The 19,936-nt window shown below is 40.5% G+C and overlaps 6 protein-coding genes across 8 annotated transcripts in view; 1 reads left to right on the top strand and 5 right to left on the bottom strand.

Moving 5' to 3' along the window:
- The window catches only part of LOC128257478 (four and a half LIM domains protein 2), a 61,132-nt gene extending 55,556 nt beyond the window's left edge, over positions 1-5,576 (bottom strand). Inside the window, exons 1-2 of one of the 3 annotated variants that reach the window (XM_052988500.1) lie at positions 5,458-5,576; positions 3,858-4,116 (exon numbers count right to left, since the gene is read on the bottom strand). In XM_052988500.1, coding sequence (XP_052844460.1) covers positions 3,858-3,938 — 81 coding nt within the window. In that variant the 5' untranslated portion in view covers positions 3,939-4,116; positions 5,458-5,576. Of the gene's footprint in view, positions 1-3,857; positions 4,117-5,437 lie in introns of all 3 variants that reach the window. The other 2 variants (XM_052988498.1, XM_052988501.1) reach the window with 2 other exon arrangements.
- Positions 5,577-6,317: 741 nt separating this feature from the next.
- Positions 6,318-8,197, bottom strand: LOC128257479 (coiled-coil domain-containing protein 22 homolog). The gene is given in 2 exon segments (XM_052988509.1): positions 6,318-7,909; positions 7,912-8,197. Coding segments are annotated over 2 exon segments (1,662 nt in total). The 5' UTR covers positions 8,063-8,197; the 3' UTR covers positions 6,318-6,398.
- Positions 8,198-8,689: 492 nt separating this feature from the next.
- On the top strand, positions 8,690-19,928 carry LOC128257481 (opsin Rh4). The gene is made up of 2 exons (XM_052988511.1): positions 8,690-9,294; positions 19,210-19,928. Exons 1-2 carry the CDS (start codon positions 8,709-8,711, stop codon positions 19,755-19,757), a joined length of 1,134 nt encoding a protein of 377 aa, XP_052844471.1. The 5' UTR covers positions 8,690-8,708; the 3' UTR covers positions 19,758-19,928.
- On the bottom strand, positions 9,741-11,300 carry LOC128257485 (probable palmitoyltransferase ZDHHC24). Its single transcript, XM_052988514.1, is given in 4 exon segments — positions 9,741-10,226; positions 10,285-10,382; positions 10,701-10,870; positions 10,873-11,300. Coding segments are annotated over 4 exon segments (852 nt in total). The 5' UTR covers positions 11,045-11,300; the 3' UTR covers positions 9,741-9,814.
- Positions 11,406-12,787, bottom strand: LOC128257482 (probable E3 ubiquitin-protein ligase sinah). The gene has a single exon (XM_052988512.1). It carries the CDS (start codon positions 12,596-12,598, stop codon positions 11,561-11,563), a length of 1,038 nt encoding a protein of 345 aa, XP_052844472.1. The 5' UTR covers positions 12,599-12,787; the 3' UTR covers positions 11,406-11,560.
- Positions 13,173-18,614, bottom strand: LOC128257483 (E3 ubiquitin-protein ligase sina). The gene is made up of 2 exons (XM_052988513.1): positions 17,915-18,614; positions 13,173-15,760 (listed from the first exon to the last, which is right to left on the bottom strand). The coding sequence occupies exon 2, from the start codon at positions 15,637-15,639 to the stop codon at positions 14,692-14,694; it is 948 nt and encodes a 315-aa protein (XP_052844473.1). The 5' UTR covers positions 15,640-15,760; positions 17,915-18,614; the 3' UTR covers positions 13,173-14,691.
- Positions 19,929-19,936: the final 8 nt, after the last annotated feature.

The following is a 19,936-nucleotide window of genomic DNA, read 5'->3' as shown; positions in this document are numbered from 1 at the left end:
ATTTTCATTCTTTAAAAAACAGTAAATTGCCTTAACATGTTATTCATTCTTATTATTGGAGGAATTTTAAATTCTAAACAAAATAAAAAGCTTATGATAAATAAGTAAGCTAAATTAATACAATAAAAATAAATAAATATATCCTAACATTATATACGAGAGCTTCTCGTTGTGTGAAAAACCTATACAGTGCTCTTATTTTAACCTCCGCTGTACGTACAACTAACACGCCCCTGGGAAATATAACAAAGGCACGCAACAATCCATGGAAGGGCCAGAACGGACACCGGAATATGACCGATGATGGGGAGCGTGGTGTGGGTGCCAAAAAATTCTCCCCAGCCAATATTTAAAATTATGATCTAAGGCACGACGGCGAAGAGCTCCATAATTTGAAGCCGTTTGCCTGCAAATTGTCAGGCAATGAAAACTAATAATGCAATTAAAAACGTTGACAAAGTTGTCAACTGTCAGACGGCAGTAACTAGTTACCAGTTACCAAATGGCGATTGTCGATTGCCGCCTGTCGAGCGTTGGTCGTAGCTCAGCAAGTGCAAGGTTGTTTTTTAAAACGCAAATAATGCCGAGCGTAGCGTCTCCAAATGCAAATACATACCATACCCACTTATATGCACATATGTATACATATATAGTATATAGTATATGGCCTGGCATTTGGAAAGCCGCAGAGTGGTTGCTTCGGGTTTCACAGTGTCAAAATAAAAAGAACGGAACATAAAACTGACTGAAAATGTTGAAGGATGCAAGGCTAGCTTTCCGAAAAACGACGTTTAAAGTGCCCCTTTTGAAATTATTTTATTTAAAAGATATTAGTCCCTTAAAAATACTTTTAATCTTTCTCTCTATATTTGATTTCTTTATTAATTAACTAATTAACTCTAGTTCAAAATGGCTTAAACATATCTTATTTCCTTTTGATAGATTTTTTAAAGGGGTTTTATAATTATTCGTACATAAGATTATTATGGTTAAGCATCGAATAATGTAAACAATATTATCTAAACGATTAGCTTGTTGTTCAATCTGTGCAATCCAAAAAGCCACAAAGTAATCTTGTTTATTGACATGTTTAGATATCGATCATTAGTTTGACAGCTATATGATAAAGCACTAGTAAATCAATACGTGTAGTATGTTCATTGCATTCTTAATCACAATATTAGGATATTGTATTGGGAAATATTTTAAACAAACCTGCAGCTTCTGCTTCTTGAAACGCTCTTTGGGGTTGTTTTATCAAAATGATGACGATGATGACTCAGGTCTAGTTTTTGTTCTGCCGCAAACAGGAAAACAAAAACCACTGTTTGAGAAATTAACTGGCTACTATAAAGATTGCAATCAAACAAAACAATTATAATAAAAGATTCGCCACCTTCTGAAGCAATTAAGACAATAGAGCTTGAACGATTTAAAACTCGACATCTTCGAATTAATTAACATGTCTGCAGCGTTTTTTTTGGAGTGTACAGAAATGGAAAGTCAGCTGCAACAAAGTTTGCGACACACAAAGAACAAGAACATCCCAAATGGAAGGGTGTTAATGACGATGATGCACCAGATGAGTCAGAACCAATCTTGAAAACCAAAAAAAAAAAAGAATCAAAGGGCAACTTTTTCAACTAAAGAAATGATTTTGCTGGACCCTATTTAATGCAGGGAATAAGGAACCTCTACATGAGTCAGAACCAAAGTGAACTAGCTAAAATCCAACTAGTGATATTAATATAAAAAAAATAAGGGATTCTTCAGATGAATCAGAATGGAAAAGAACTTACTCTTAAATCCAAGGCAGACTTTTCGAGCTAATAAAGTGATTATGCTGGCTCTACTTCTTATAATTATGGGACGGCTTATTAATGGAGCCCGGATTTGGATAGAGAATCTGGTCGGGTTGGTGGGCTCTGCGTGATGATCTCATCGATTGCATCAGATTTCGCACGGCATGTCGTTTTATGTGGTCCGCAATTTTTGTTCTCATTTTTGCTGCCTCTTTTTTTGTGTGTTTTAATGTGGAAAAGACATATGCAGAATATTCAAAATTAGCTGTTAGCACGCCAACAGCCAGCGCTATCAACTTCAATGCGAAACAACGCTTTTAAGGCGAGCCAACGAAAAAATAAATGTTTCATGGTCAATGCCATGAAATTGGTTGCATTGGACGCTTGACTGACAATCGTTGACAGCCCAGATATAAACTCGAAAATGTATATGTATAAAAGAGCCCCAGGCACATAACTCCCGCACAGGTACCCTCGAAAAATTCGAAATACAAAAAATCACTGCGTGTGCAGCAAATTGATTGATCTACACACCAAAGTTGTTGCCGACTGTGGCGAATCAATCAATTGACAAAAATTGAGAGAGACAAAATAAGATACAGATATAAACCCTCTTAATTTGCCTCATTTCTTTACCCCTCGTTTGACATCTCCATTTCAAAGCAAAAAAAAAAAAACATTCTTGGGCGTTGTCTGGCAACAGCTTTTGTGCGATCCAGATACAAGCCATAAATAATGAGATTTACATATGAATCTGTAACGGCTCAACATCTATTAGTATCTGAATATATCACGCTCTCTAATGATCGTCTAAATCCAGTTTCAAGCCGTCGCCTTTCGCCAGTAATGAGGCTTCGGCATCCCCACTTCGCCAGCATTGACCTCTCATTAAGCCTGAGCGGCAAATTTTAAATTTGACTTTGTTATTGCAGCAAGTGTTTTTATTTCGCGTATTTTTCTTTTGCATCTCAAGTAGGTTGGGTGACGTCAGCCAAAGTGAGTACGAAATCAAAGCAAAATTCCGAATTATCCAAACCAAAATACTATTTTTTAAGTCATCTTGGATCATTTTGTGTAGTTTTATTTGACTTAATTAAAATATTTGATCAATATTTGCTTGGGGCTTTTGGTTGTTAAATACAAATATTTATTTGTCTTCTAATAAAATTCGAAAATCATACAATTCAACAAAAAGCCTTCCAAAGAAAAAACGTTACTTAACTGTTTCATTAGTGATTAATTTTCATTAGTGATTAATTTTTGTGTTTTTTATAACAAAGATTTTATCGCATAACAGTGAATTCCGCCTTAATTAAACACATATTTAAAAACGCAATATTTAAATGTTGTTTCAAAAAGTAAACAACAATATCTTTAAGGGCTGTGAAGTAATAATAAAAAAAAACGTTTGTCGGATAAGAAGAAACTTCTAAATAAGTTGTACAACTTGAAGGCCGACTTCCGAATTCCAATCTGCATTTACAAAGCAAACACAAGTATCGTATCTATGCAGCGGCTAAAAACAGCGATTATGGCTTGCCAAACGATATCTTATCATTGAAATTTCAGCGCGTTACGTAGGCCAGGGCCATAATTCGATTCGATTAGTCAGAGCCAAGAATAAAAACAGACTGGGCCAAATAAACCCCGATCGAGACGGAAACAAATCGAGGCAAAGGCGATGGAGTAACGGAAATCATAATATAGAACTCAGGTGAAACGATTACGTCTGCCGAGCAGACAGTGATGACAGCGATATTTATTTGGCCGAACATTGGTGATGCCCATATATATGTACAATGGTCATATATATATAGACGAATCGAGTACATATATTTTATTGAACAATGCACAAACAAACAAACAAAATACGACTTTAAGGCAAAAGGCCAAAATGTTTATGTATTCGGCTGCCTCGACGGCATCGCAACACATTTGGGGTCGATTAATCGAAGGAATACAGGAAGTTTGGCCAATAGCCGGGGGCTGTTAAATCGGTTGGGGTGTCTATATCTATCATCTGCTGTAAGTTCTGGACAGCCAGCATTCACTTACTTTTTCAGCAAACTCCTCCCGCGGACGACGCGAAATCGTTGGTCCGGCACTCATGAGTTCCTTGGTCGGCGATGGTGTCATTATAACAATTATCTCTCCCCTCGTCGGTTATCGTTTATGAATTGCACTTGCTGCTATTATTAATTGGTTCTAGTTACAAAACTCACTTGGGACCTCTTCACGTATTGCTTTCGGTTACACTTTATTTTCAATATATTTCTTGGCTTTTTACTTTTTTACTTTTGATTGGGTTTGCGTGCTGCGGAGTAAATTAAATTTATAACAACATTTTATCAGTCGGCCAATTGGTTGGCCTTTCAGCTTTGGTCTATAAACAAATTATTACGTAGCCGTTGAAAAATGTCGCTAGCGTGAAACCGTTTTTTGCCACTTCACTTGCTTTTGTTTTGGCCTTTTATTAATTACCGGTCGCGGCGTATTATTATTATATATATTTGTACAGTGGATATCGGTGTGGTTTAAATAATAAAAACATTTCCTTTCCTTTTTGAAACCTTCAAACTGAGCTTAAGTAGCTATTAGGTATCCTGAAATTTTTACAAACTTTTTTAAATTTCAAAATTCAAAACTTAAAATAAGACAATTATTTGTTATATTGTTTCTGAGTCTGTGGTTTCAAACTAGTAGACAAATAATTTGTGTGCAATATAATCTAAAAATTAATTTACTCAACCGGTAATGGGAATAGTCCATATTTTACTTATACTTTGTTTATCAAATCAACTTTTAAGTCATATTTTCTACCAACCGGATGGCTGTAAAGCGATTTGCTTAATTGAAATTTATTACATATTTATGTTAAGCACAATTTCTAGTCTTAAATGAAAAATCGGTCGTCAAGAGTTTATAAACCGATATCTACTGTATTGGCAATCTATTACCAATTACAGTTACAATTTGAAAATGCTAATGAGTCGAACAGTTAAGATCATAGGCAAAGAATGTTGTCATTTGGTTATTTTTAGAAGTCAACGTCACAACGTCACAAAAAATAAAATAAAAAGGTGAACCGGAACGCAACCAAAAGAATGTGGTAGTTGTTGTTGCTGAACGTTGATTGACCCCGAATATGGGAAAGAAGAAGAAGAAGCAAAGCCGGCCGGTCAATTAATTGAGTTCTTTTTTGTTTTAACTATCTGCTGGTTTTTCTAGGCTGCTTTTATCTGCCCTTTTTTATTGCCAGTTTCTTAATGTTTCCTGCCTTTTCCAATTCGACCTTCAGAGTATTGCAATTCTAATTGGAATTCAATTTGTGTAAGAAGAGGAAAGAAGAAGCAACAGTTTGTTGCACGCACACATATACATATGGACATTTAAGCACGGCTCACACGCACACCGGTTAAACTTGTTATCGGACGCATGCAAGAACCCAAAACTACAACAACTATAAAACTCTAGGCCAAAAACAAGTTCTGGAACAGCAGCAGCAGAAACGACAACAACAACAACAACAACAACAACATCACCGGCACTCAAGTGTTTTATTTTGAAACATGCTCCTTTGTTGCTATTTTGTGGTAGGTAACTTAAAAGGTACAAAAAGCAATGCACACACACACATGACACACACCACACTCACTCGCTGCCGCGCAAATTAAAAACAAACGAAAGTAAATCAACGTAAAAACGAAACGAACGCGATCCGCCGACGCGCTTGTGCTTCAGCTTTTTTCAGTTTTTTTTTCGAAACTGTTGCGGCGGTTGGCCAGTGTGGACGCACTTGGCCAAGGGAAAGTTACCAAACTTGCTTCAGTTTTAAATCCAGGAAAAAAATACTTAAATACTAACTTTTTTTGGACAATAGATTGTTGAAATAACTATTCTCTAAGGACTCAGGTTGTACCCTGTAAATTTGGATATCAAATTGGTATCTTTAACTTACATATTCTAACAAATTAGAAAAAACTCTATTTTGTTTAAGTTTTTATTTTATTTTCCATACTTTTTCGAAAAATGTCCGGTATTTTTCTGAAATTGAAAAATCGTTATACTTTCCAAAATAAAAATGGCTTCTAGCATAAAAAGATTAAATTTAAATATGAAACTTAGCGTCATTGGTTGAATTAAAAACAAAAGTATGTTTAAAAAATCTTATTTTCCCAAAAATCATTTCAACTTATTTTAGACAAAACCCATTTCTTTTAAAACTGTTTAATAAATTAAAATAATCTTGAATTACTTTTAAAATATATAACATTTAAAAACCTATTTCATTTCATTTTAAAAAACCAAACTGGTTTAAGAAATACACTCTTACCATTAAAATTTTTGTTAAAGTTTTTTATTTTACCAAGTGCTATAACAAAAAGGGGATTTTGTTTACGATATTTTGGCATAAAATATATTACTTTTTTTTTATTTGTTCCCCAATTTTCGTTATATACAGTTTTTCAAGTTTAAGAAATGTGTTAGTGAAAGACAATCAAGTAAAAAGTCCACTTTTTGACTAATAAAATCAACGCTTAGCGTGCATGGATTTGTTTATTGCGATTGGCACATAACACAAGTGGTTACGAAAAACTAACTTTCAACTTTGGGATGCTCCGCTGCTCGAATTTGTCCCTGCAGCTCCTGGATGTGCTGCTCGAACTTCTGGATGTCGCCAGTTATTTGCTGCAGACTGGTCAGCACGTTCTTGAGCTTCTCCCCATCAATCTGGACCTCCAGCTCCCGGATCTGCTTGGTCACGTTTCCCGTGAGCGAGACGCACTCGACCAACTCACTGCAATTGGCATGGAGCTGGGCCAACAGCTTGTAGGCCCTCTTGGCGTGGAGGTCGTGCTTGGCGCTCTGAAAGAGCAGGTCGTCCGTGTAGTTGAATTGACGCTGCAACTGGGCCCCCACCACGTTGAGTTGCTTCTGCAGTTGCCGCGTGTCGTCCAGCACCTTGTAGATATCGGCCCGCTGCTTACGGATATTCCCAATGAACTCATGTATCCTGCGGGTGTACTCCTTGCGAGGGGCCAAGGACTGACTGGCGCTTCGCAGAGTGGCATTGAGTTCGTTGTGCTGCTTGGTCTTGGCCTGAAGTTCCTGCTCCAAGTTCTCGATACTGTTGCGGATTCCCTGCACTTCCTGAGCCTCCTTGGCGGTCTTCAGCTCCTCCAGCGTGTCCAGCAGCGGTTTCCTGTAGTCCAGCCACTGCTGCGTGAGGGTTTGCCTTTTGCTTTGAGTGCTTTTCAGTAGTGACTCCAGTTTGGCCAGGTTCTCCTCGGGGTCCGCCAGAACCAAGGAGGTGCGTTCGTGCAGCTTCAGCATGGGTTGAATGCGACCTATCTCCTCGGTGGCTTTGGTTTCCCGCAGCTTAAGAGCTGCCAGAGCCGCAGCATGGGATTTACGTTCGGTAAGCAAGGTTTCGCACTGGACACGCAATTCCTGGACTTGGTTGCTTAGCTCCTGGAATGGAGAAACCTCTGCCTCCCCACTGGAAGGCGACTGTGTCGGGGCAATTATGGGTGCCTCAGGCTCCTCGCTGTCCACAAAGAGAAGCGTTGAGTCCGGCAAGCCCTGACCCCATCTGTCCAGTTCGTTCTTGTGAAGCACCGAGGCAATGAGATCCACCGATTTGGAGGCCGTTTGCTGGAAGAGATTGGGCGCCAGCTGGTCGAAATACTGCTGCTCCTCCTTGGTGCGCTCCTCGGGATTGGCGGATGGAATGCTGAGATTGATGTGTGGCCGGAATTCGATGCCCAGGCTGCTGCAACCGAGGGATTTGCGATTGCCCACCGATCGGGCGAACTGTGGCACCCAGGGCGTCTTGAGTTGATGGGTCAGCTCCTTCCGGATTTGCCGCTGCAGGAGTTGCCTGTGGCTCAGTGCTTGCATCTTGCCCGAGGCTCCGTCCTCCGTCGTTTGGCGCTCCCGCGGAAGTTGCTCGATAAGGAACATTAGCAATTTCCGGAGTTCCACGGCATTGGGATACAGGAAAGTCTGGTAGCCGATGTCGCCTCGGTAGCCACTATCCTTGCATCCCTGCGCCAGGGAGCTGGCAACTCCGAAACGCTGCGCCATAGCTCCGCCAGGCAGTGTCTTGGAAGTTCCATGTCCGGACGAATCTCCGCCAGGCAGCCGGATACGGCCCTCACCACTTGCTCCGGGGTGAATTCGGCCAGCTCCTCCGTGGGCTCGATGGTCGCGTCCACCTGTTGCAGCTGGTGCATGATTATCTTGTCCACTTCGTCCATGATCCGTTTTATTTATTATTTATTTCGCATTTTACGGGGAGTGTTGTCGTTTTTCATGACCTGTTTGTGGCAGTCACCGCGATGCGTCAACAAGTAGACAGTCTGGCAACGCCAAAGGTTAGAACATGTAAGTGTGGCAGCACGTTTCAGATTCAAAATGTAACGTATTTTTAATCATGCAAATGAAACATATCAAAGTTTCACATCTGAAATTTTTTCGTCACAGTTTGTAAAAGACTCTCAAATAAAATACTTGTTTTTTAAATTAAACATCAAATTAATTTTTCCCTTGGAAAATAAAATAAAATCAATACTCTTTTTACGAAAAGGTCAACATTTTAAAATATATATTAACAAATTAAATATATTTATTTATTTTGCTTTTTAATTAAAATGTAATTAAACTTATCTGGTCTTGGTCGCCCTTTAAATTTGGCCCTGACACTTGGGGTCTTAACGTCATTATTATTTAACCAACCCTTCAACAGTGATTGAGTGAAATTTCGCTGATATATTTTATAGCAGAGTGGGCAGAAAATCGTCTTTGCGAGCACGCAACCCGACCACAAAGTCTAATTGAATTTGCACGCCATTTATTTGCAATATAAATGCGCCATCCCAGCGAATGGTCATCAGGTTAACCGGTATGGAAGCGCTGTGCAATGCTAGCGAACCGCCTCTGCGCCCGGAAGCGCGGACGTCCGACGGGGAGCTGCAGTTCCTCGGCTGGAACGTGCCCCCCGATCAGATTCAATACATACCGGAGCACTGGCTGACCCAGTTGGAACCGCCCGCCTCCTTGCACTACATGCTGGGCGTCTTCTATATCTTCCTCTTCTGCGCCTCGTCGCTGGGTAATGGCATGGTCATCTGGATATTCAGCACATCCAAATCGCTAAGGACTCCGTCCAATATGTTCGTGCTCAACCTGGCCGTTTTCGACCTGCTCATGTGCCTCAAGTCGCCGATCTTCATTTACAACAGCTTCCATCGGGGATTCGCCTTGGGTAATACCTGGTGCCAGATTTTCGGCTCCGTCGGCTCGTATTCGGGCCTCGGAGCTGGGATGACGAACGCGGCCATTGGATACGATCGTTACAATGTGATCACCAAGCCAATGAACCGGAACATGACCTTTACCAAGGCGGTGATAATGAACATTCTTATCTGGCTTTACTGCACGCCCTGGGTTGTCCTGCCGCTGACGCAGTTCTGGGATCGATTCGTGCCAGGTGAGAGTTAGTATAGTACTAAGAACTACTAACTACTGAATTCTAAAAAGTTGTAATTGTGGGAAATATTTGCAAGTTCCAGAAATATCTTAATGGGTGTATAAAAGTATGAGGTGTAAAAATAACTTTGTCTGACGTATTCAATTCATATGACTTCTGGACTAAAAATATAATAATGTGCATACCTTTAGGCACCTTTAAATCTATTGTGATTTCAGTAGCACACTTGGTAGGGATTTCAAACTTGTGCTTTGAAAAAGTACCCTTTTCTATAAAATTTCTGCAATTAACATTTTTTTTAACTACACAAAAATCTTCAAAATTTCTGACATAATATGTTAGGGGTTTACCAACTTAAATACCTTGAAATAGGGTTTCAATACAAAAATATGCGTTTACATTGGATTTATTGCCCTTCCCAACTGTCAAATTCTTAATAACATTACTAAAAGTTTCCATAGAACTTTAATTTCTTTTACTGATGACAATTTATGACTCTTTATATAACATTTTTGGACATTTAACAATTGCAAACGCTTGAAGGCTTTTGTTCCCATTTCGTTCCGTCATGTAATAAAGGACTCTTGATGGTGGGCGAGAAAAATGTCAAGAGTCCACGTTTTCCCACCAAACTCTTGAAGTTCTCTCGAATGCCCAGGTCGTATCTGCCATCCTTTCTCGTATAGAATGTGGTATTTAGATATAAAGTCGGAAGTTGATAGGCTATCATCATAAAGGGAAAAATGAAGGCATACACGTTGAGCACAAATATTAAATTCAGCACAATTGACAGTTGATCAAAACCACTTGGAAAGAAATGGAACAGCCAATACATCCTCCGCATGTCTTCATTAATAACGAACAGAAGCATGTGGCTTGCCAGGACCAGACCAGTTCCAATGATCACATAGACTGTGAACCAGAAGAAGTACCTACAAAAGTACTTTTGGTACATAAAATCATGATTTAAATATTAACTATTAATATTACCTGTAATTATTATGCCCAATGCAAGTGGCTGTAAAGACACAGTGGTGGTCCCTTCTCAAAATGCAGCAATTACACAATTTACAGTGCCAGGATCTGGGCTATTTAAGGGAAACACATTTTATTTAGGGTTTAGAATATGTACCCCCATTTCTTAAAGTTCTTTGAAATAATTATTTATTTTTTTTTTATCAAAAAATCAATTACTAAATATTATTACTAAATGCTTTCAAAAAACAAGAATATTAAAACTATCCATTTCCTTAAAGATTTTTAAATTTAATAATATACTTGTTGATCAGTATATTTTTTTTTCTTGAATAACATAATTAAAATCAAAAAATAATTATTATTTTGTGATTTTTAAAATGTAAATGGGAGAAGCAGATACCAATCTAATTTCGCTAAGAGACGCTTACCGGCACTAGCATCTGGCAGTAGTCGCAATGATGCCATAGGTGCTCCTCTTCCGGAGCCGGAATCTGGCGATCCTTGGCCAGATTTGCCACCGACGAGCTTGTGCGGTTACAGGCTAGCATATTTCCCAGAAGATTATAGACTATGAATATGGCCAGCAACCAAGCAAGTTGTACATCAGTCCAGCGGGGTCGAAAATCATGGGCACCACATAGAACATTTCCGCCGTTGTAAAAAAGACGGTGCCCGCCAGAACCAACCCCACAGCGATGGGATGTGCAGTCAGCCTAAACAGCCTTGGATAGACCCTAGCTACATATTTACAACCAACCATTATGAAACACATTTTGGCGGTATTAAAAACAATGATAATTTGAGCAAAATAGCAAGTTCTTAGTTGTGTTATATTTGAAATTTGTGACAGATATCGCAGTGCAGAAAAGATTTAGTAAATTTTATATTATTTGCATCACTATAATTAACAATTTAATTAGCATAAGACCTTTTAATTGTTAACTTCAACCTACCACTGTAGACTAAATTCTAATTTTGTGAGAGTAAATCTTAATATCAGGGGCAGATTCAGGATTTCGTAGTGGAGGATTTTAGAAATATTTAATTGGTGGTCAGTGATTTCTTTTAATTTTCCAAATAAATGTATCTCTTAAACCCTTATCTCGTAAGCCCCTTAAAGACACTAGCACAAGTTTTAGGGAATCCACTGGGCACATACAATATATTTATTTGATATGCATGTGTATATACATATATGAGTACATTGACAGCTATCAAATTGGGTAGAAGTTCGATATTTGGGGGGACTAAAGATCCTGTGTTCTTAGTTAAGGATTTCACTGGTGTCCTACACTTTTCTGATGACCACGTTCAGGGCCAGATTGCCGTCCTCCGAGAAAAGCTCGACGGTGGACTTGTTGAGCACCAGGAAGTCGGCATGTGTGAACGAGACGAAGCTCTCACGGATTGATCTTGGCTTGGACTGCCAGCGCAGGGTGCGATTGTTGGCCTCCAGCGAGATGTTGTAGACGAAGTCGGCCGAATCCCTCATGGTACCGATCATGCGGCAGGCGGTGAAGTACTGCTGACAGCCCTCGGCCAGATTGATCTTCTCCAGGGAGAGCAGGAAGTGCCGTCCGTGGCAGGACTGCACCATGGTCCAGTCGAGGGCACCCTCCAGATTCACGTTGGTGGCCAGGAAAATGATGTCGTTGCCCTCCATGGTGATCACGTTCTCGTGGGTGCTCACCAGGTGCTGGTACACGGCACTCAGCGGCCCCTGCCACACGCACTTGTCATCCGGATAGGGGCAGAAGTACGGCCGGCAGTCGCAGTCCTCCTCGTGGCTCCTCTTCTCCGCATACGAGAGCCGGGCAAGGCAGCCGGAGTGCGAATGCTTGCAGGGGAAGATCAGCTTGGAGGCCACCTTCTCCATGGCCAGGCTCCGGATGTTGGTCATGGATACCCGGCAGACGGGGCACAGGGACACCTTCTGGCGGCAGGTGGCGCAAATCAAGTGGCCACAGGAGCACTGCATAATCGGTGGCATTATGTAGCCGAAGCACACGGGACACTCGAGCAGCGAGACCAGGAACTCGTCCAAGGCCCCCCTTCGTGTTGCCTCCAAAGGCCTCCGACTCTCGGCTCCCGACTGAACCATCACCTGGTTGTCATCCCGCAAGGCCACCAGTTCGCCTCCCACAGTCGTATCCGGGGATTCCTGCTTAGACACCATGAGTGGGGTTCCCTCCTCAAGCGGAATGGCCAAAGCCGAAGCCGATGGACGACTTGTCAACATCTCACCAATCACAGTTGGAGGAGTCGTTGATACACTTTTGCGATCCTCACGGGACTTTAGCGCTTTACTTAGGCTCCCAAAAGGCATCTATTCTTCAGATGAATTACCAATCTCTATTTAACAACCAAATGAACTAGAAAGACTTTTCGATATACAATTTTTTTTGACTATTTTCTAAACACTGAAATTTTGTTCTGTTTTAAAAGCTGTTCAAAAACTAATCTGTACTGAAAAGCATGGAATCTGTAAGGACACACAGTTACTGCACTGCCACAGCCTACTTCCTAGAAAGGGAGCTATATTAGTTGATTTAAAACTAAAATTAACAAAGTCTCTTTTAAATCTAAAATTGTATAATTCTTTAAAAATTTTAAATTAAGAAAAAAATTACCCGAATAATAATTTAAATTCTAATAAATGACTATCTGCACATCAAACTAAATATTTCCAGACTATCTCCACATCAATCTAAATATTTTCAGTAAATAAAACGAAACAAACAGCTTCTAAATTATTTAAGAGGTATACGATTCTTAAGCTTTAAAAGTTGATGTTTCTAGTAAAACATGATTATGATGCTCATAAAACTAATAACTTTATACAAGATTTCGACAGCTTATAATTTCAGTTTCCCAGATAAGCATCAATAATTAACAAACTCTTTGTTTTTTACTTTTACTAATCACGTTTATTTCACTTCTGTAGTTTTGTGTCTGTGTAAGTGATCTCGTATGGTAGTGGCGCGGTAAATCGGCGCATTAAAAGCTAATTACGGTGCAGATGCTTAAAATCATTTATTTTTCTTCCGTTTTCAATTGGGAAACGCTGGCGGATAGAAATCAAAACCAAGACATGAGCCGGGCCGGGGAGGGAGATCGTCTAAACTAGTTGGAAATTTAAACATTAACATTGCTTCTTTTTACGTTTCGAGATGGGAGGGAGAATGGGGAGGGGCGACTGTCTTTTTAGCATTGCGAAAAAAATAATTTCGTTATTTTTTTTTTTTGTTTAGTTGTTATTCGTTATTTTGTGATGGTTTGGCATGAACAAAATTGCGGGTCGCAGTTTCGTTTAGGCTGCAACTCTCAAACAACTCTCGAGTTATTACAGATTATCGCTATCAAATATTACTTTTCTTTGTTGTTTCGCTTTTGCCGCTATTGTTGTTGTTATAAGGTTTGTTAATTTCGTTAATCTGTTCGTTTACTTATTACCATTTACATTTATTGTATAAAATAATTTACATTAACTAAACTAGACTTTGCAGTACATGTTCGAGTGTGATGAGTGACCTTCTCGTTTTTTGTATTTTCTTTTGCTTTTGCCGCTGTTATTGTGGTGAGTGGGTCGGTGTTCTCAGTGTTCAGTGTTCACTGTAGTGGGTAGTGGGTGGTGGGCACGTGGGCACGCGCAGGCAGCTCTGCTCCAGGTGTGTGGCCCTTACGAACTAAATTAAACTAAAGCAGAACCCCACGAGCTTACAAAACGGGTAACACGGAAACGTTGAAATATAGTGTGTGCGGTAACTGAAAAATCAAGTCCTACAACTAGAGTACCAATCGAACCGTTTAGACATACAAACATACAGGCATGCTCCGATTTTCACATTCGACAAGAGTTACTCTGTTTATCTATGTTAAATAAATCAGCGAAATCTCTATAGAAGTATTTGACATTTTTTGGCAAATTAGCAATTTTACTTACAGCCATATCTAATTTAAATAAAACAAAATACTTTTAAAAAACGGAAAGTACGCAATTTAGCCAAGACTTTACATGTCTGTGGCAGTAACTTTAATATGCTTTCCATTTTCATTTGGAAAGATTTTAAAGTTTTATCTAACTATTATGTGTGCGCAATCAGGGCTAAAGTATAAAATACTAATATTTTCGCATCATTTCTAGTATCAAAGAACCAATTTGCGAAATCAGGCCAAATGTGAAGATCGAAACAGCCCCGATATTTCCATAGATATATATACATATTCATGTAGGTGGCTCTTAGAATAGAGAATCATTTTTATAAAACAACTCTGCAAAACTCTCTCTTAATCTCCCTACTCAAAATCTGTCCAATAGTTGAACGCCTGATGCGAACAGAGGGCTATAAACTATATGTATATATATGTATTGGAAAAGTAAACACAAAAAATAAAGAACTCGGCGAATTGACAGTGCGTTTAGACCAGGGATATGGTCACGTTGATGCCCAGGTTGCCATTGTCGGCGAACAGTTGCGCAATCGACGTGTCGAACACCAGGCAGTCCGAGTTGTGAATCGCGGAGGCCACACCCTCGTGGATCGAACGCGGCATGGCCTCCCAGGTGAGCCGGCGTCGATTTCCGTTGAGCTCCAGGCGATACACAAAGTTCTCCGCCTCCTTGCGCGACCCAATCAGCTGAACGATGGCAAAAAACTGCTGGTGGCCGTCGTACTTCTCCTGCTTCTCCAGCACGAGCATAAAGTGGTGGCCGAAGCAGGACTGCATCATCACCCAGTCGACGGCGCCGGGCAGGTTGATGTCGGTGGCCAGGAACACGATGTCCTCGCCCTGCAGCGTCGTGATGCTCTTGTGCGACATCATCAGATGCTGCATGACTAGGTCCAGCGGGCCCTGCCACTTGCAGCTGGCGCCCGGGCACGGACACAGGTAGGGCCGGCACTCGCACGTCTCCTCGTGCTCCGTCTTCTCCGTGTAGACCAGCGAGGCGGTGCATCCGTAGCCGGAGTGCTTGCACGGAAACTTAACGTTCGAGGCAACCTTCTCCATCGCCAGGTTGCGGATGTTCGCCAGCGGGCCGCGGCAGGTGGGGCAGCAGGTGAGCTTGGAGCGGCAGGACACGCACACCAGGTGCCCGCTGGAGCACTGCAGGATCGGCGGCAGCACATAGTCAAAGCACACGGGGCATTCGAACAGCGAGGTCAGATCGGCGGACATGCCCGCATCACCGCCGCCGGCGGACGACAGCGACGAGCTGGACGACGAGGATGTGTTGGCCGAGGACGTATTGCCGGCGCTGGAGGATCCAGTCGAGCTGCTCGTGTTGGTGGCCACTCCCGTGGCACCGGCTCCTGCTGCTGCTGCTGCTGTCGGTTCGCGGCGCTTCGGGTTGATTTTATTGGACATTGGAAGGGTTCTCGCGGCGGCACAAATGTGTCTACAATTCTTCTGGGTCCCTGCAATCCTCGCCAGGTTCAGGTTCGGCACCCTTCCGGTGGCTCCGGCAATGGCTCTGTTGTGCGTTTGGCTGCAAGTAACACAATCACAAAGTCGGTGAGTAATGCGGCACATAAATTCATATCAAATTGTACAATATTTTTAAATTGGTAGGGTCAGTGATAAGAAAGACGAAGAATGTTATTATTTTCGTACAATAGAAACAAAAATATACATACGTAAAGTAAACGGTTAACTATTTGCTTAGTAAGCAGTAAAGCCAGTATAAAGGGAAAATTTGTTTAATCTTATTTATTATTTTACTGAAATATATATATAAATACATATTTAATTACATTTTTTCATTTTGGTTAGTAAAACGTAAAATCGATTTTAATACTGCATAGGTCGATAGACTGTTATCGTACAAAAGAAGCTAACATATTTGTAAATTAAATTTTATTAAGAACTTGCCGATAAAGTTATTAGAATGGAAAAGAAAAATTTAAGATAATATCAGACGAAAAAACCATATTGAACATAGTTAATTTTACAAAAAAAATCACTAGTCACTAGTACCTGCCTAATATACGTAGTTTTGCTGTACAAACTTTGTGCAACTCCTTAGATAAGGCACAGTGATTAATCATACCCTGACCTTAACCTTGCCGCGAATTCACAATTGTTGTCACTACCGAAAAAAGAAACCACACGCATTTGCGTGTATGGGAGTTGCATTTAAGCAATTATTTAAAGCGGAACGTATCGAACTAGAGTTGGAGTCCGAAAAGCAAAGCCGTAGCCGAGGTCGCCGTCACGTCTCCGGGCGAAATGAAGGCCCGATTCCGAGCCCAAGCCCAAAAGACTCTGGCCGGCACGTGTGGAACGACGCAAATATGTTGGCTCTTATCAGGCCAAGTTGACGGAGCCGACGCTGATGGACGGCCATTAGGGACGACGACCCATTGTGGGATTGTGGAATTGTGGGTGTCGTGCTGGATGTAAAGGGTGTGGTCCCACGGTCTTGTCCACAATGGACAGAATGGGCACATATGAATGTGGGGGATAGGCTGCGGGTGCTATGACTATATGCTTCAGCGTTTATGCGATAAATATTACCAGAAATCATGTATGTCGTAAGATTGCCAATATAGTCACATTTTAATTTTTTTATGAATAGTAATAGTAAGCTATAATTTTTCACTAAATCTTTTTTGTAATCTACTTGTACCAAACGTGTTCTAATTTTATACTATAAATATTTATGCTCATGTTGGTAAAAAATCCGACCACCTTTGATAACTAAAATCTTCAACAATCTTCAGTCATACTTTTTGCAAGCAAACCTGTTTAAATTTCATTTTAATAAAAAAAAAACAGAAGCTGTATAAGTTTGGTTTAAATAATGAAACTTTGAAAACTTAAAACTTTCTCTCCCTTGTCTTTTAGGAATTTTATATTTCACCATTAACTTGCATAAACGCATGCGAAGGTGGTTTCAATGCATTAAACTGATTGAACTCCAAGCCAAGTGAAACTTGGTAAATCAAACTTTTCTCAGTTGGCCTTTTTCTTAGTATTTGATAAAAAATAAAACAAAAACTTGGCTTAACTTCAAAATTTTTACCTCCATATCTATTTAAGGTAAAATACATACTTATTTAATTTAAATTTATGTTCTTACGTGTTATAATCTAATATTCGAGTAGTGTCTACAAGGCATACGATTACGAATTTAATCGAATCGACGGAAATTTTAAGAGTTTGTTATAGGTAAAAATGTTAGGATCTTCTTTGTTCAGGGAATGCAACTTGAAAAAATATAAAGTATAGTTTCACCCGCATAAACCCACAATCGTAAACGTAGGACACGCGATGAAAAGTGCGTAACGCAAGCGATGCAACGGGGAATGGTGGTGGGGGTGGGGTTGGTGTGGGGTGATATGGCGGGGGGTGGGCAACAACACAGACACAAACACACATCACACATACGACGCACACACATAATTAACAGTTCGTTTACGCTGCGTACCGTTGCAAACATTCATACGGTGTAAAATGGTAATTGCCACAAAAGTCATAGCCATGAATATAATTAACTTTGTTTCTGCTTTCGATGAGTTGCAAAACGTAAAATAGAAAACGTAAGTTGCGGAGCAGAGCGAAATGCTACTTTTTAAGCCGCCATTAAGCGGCTGCAATATAAACAACTGCAAAATACATAATCGTAGATATGTAAACTTACATGGCAGGCTGCCTCCAAGAAATCGTGCTGGTATAGGTGCCCCGCTGCGCTGGTGTGTGTGTATGTTTTACTTGTTTTATTTTTTTTTATCAGTCAGCCTTTACGGCCATGCACAAACACAGACACATTCAGTCAGCATGTATGTGTATATATCCTCGGTGCAAGTTCCGTTTTTTTGTTGCTGTTTTTAACTATAAATCAATGCAGGTGGTTTTTCAACTGCACACGCACACTGGGAAAATGGAAAAACTGTTTTGATTGCTTTTCGCCTTTTCGTTCACCTTGCGCCGAAACTCGAAATTCAGGCGTGAGCTAATTTCATTTGGCTTTTTATCTAATTTTCTTTAACGCGACCCGCACACACACTCATCTTCAGCTTTTGTTGTTATTTTTGCCTTTTCTGCTGCTGCTCCCGTGTTGTTGTTGCACGAAAATATATAATTTGCATTTACACACAACAGCGAATTCAGACTCAGTTTTTTTTTTGTGTCTCAATTTGTCTATATTGCGTTATTTAGTCGCCGAACTCGGCGTTTATTGCACTTGCACTTGCGCGGTGTGGAGTTCAGTCTTTTTCGGCATTATCCATGTACGTTGGATGGTTTCTGCACTAGACGGTTAATTAATTAATTTACTAAGTTTCTTCTAATGTCCGCGTCGGTTGCAGGCTAGAGGTGGAGAAATATCGATATGGTCGATGTCATCGATGTGGTGAAAAACATCTGTCATATCGATTATTGGGATGCCATTATCGATGCTTCTTTGTATAGCTATCGATAAGTGTGGCTAACGGCGGGTAATGTATTATATTATTATTTTCAAATTATGCATTGGCAACCTGCGAAGTAACTCCGTCCTCATCCAAAGTGTATCCGCAATTCGCGGAATAAGCGCTGCATGTGGAGCATATCTTCGCTCGATGGTTTTTCCATCTCTAATATTTTATCTGTGAAAAATGGTCACATCAGGATATATCAATATCGATTCACATCATTTAATTTTGCATTTGCTAAGAGATATGTTAAGCAAAGCTATAGACAATAAAGTGATGACCGCACAAATGTTCTTTAAAATATTTTTTTAAAAGAATTTTATTAATTTTCGCAGTTGAATGACGAGTAAAAAAAAGGATTTGCACCGATAACAACATTCCAAAAACGTATCGATAAGCGATTAATTAACATTGGGCGGCAAATTTCAAGTTTCAACAAAAAATGAAAACCCTATCTTGACAATCTTAAAAACTTACATTTTCCTTACTAACCATTTAACTTTTTAATTTTCTACCGTTTTAGAGGGCTACCTCACCTCCTGTTCCTTCGATTATATTTCGGACAACTTCGACACCCGCCTGTTTGTGGGCACGATCTTCTTCTTCGGCTTCGTGTGTCCCACACTGATGATCCTGTACTACTACTCGCAGATTGTGGGCCATGTGTTTAGCCACGAAAAAGCACTGAGGGAGCAGGCCAAGAAAATGAACGTGGACTCGCTGCGTTCCAATGTTGACAAGAGCAAGGAGACGGCGGAGATCCGGATAGCCAAGGCAGCCATCACCATCTGCTTCCTGTTCTTCGTGTCCTGGACGCCCTACGGAGTATTGTCCCTCATCGGGGCCTTTGGGGACAAGAGCCTCCTCACTCCAGGCGCCACAATGATCCCGGCCTGCACCTGCAAGCTGGTGGCATGCATAGACCCATTCGTGTACGCCATTAGTCACCCCAGATACCGCATGGAGTTGCAGAAACGTTGCCCCTGGCTGGGCGTCAACGAAAAGTCAGGGGAAATCTCATCGGCTCAATCCACTACCACACAGGAGCAACAGCAGACAACGGCGGCCTAGAATCAAGGATAACTCTACTCTCACACAACTGGTATCGTAATACAAAGCCTAGGGAAACTATAATAGAACCGAGGACGAAATATTGAACAATTAATATTATAATTTGTAGAGCAACATTCCTGAGTTTATAGAGAATAAATAGTAAGTTATGGCAAAGGAAGTACAAAATTATTCATTTG

Source organism: Drosophila gunungcola (assembly GCF_025200985.1).
Source record: "Drosophila gunungcola strain Sukarami chromosome 3L unlocalized genomic scaffold, Dgunungcola_SK_2 000002F, whole genome shotgun sequence".
Classification (NCBI taxonomy): Eukaryota; Metazoa; Arthropoda; class Insecta; order Diptera; family Drosophilidae; genus Drosophila; species Drosophila gunungcola.
The sequence above is the reverse complement of the archived record's forward strand: the minus strand, read 5'-3'. Positions and strand labels throughout refer to the sequence as shown.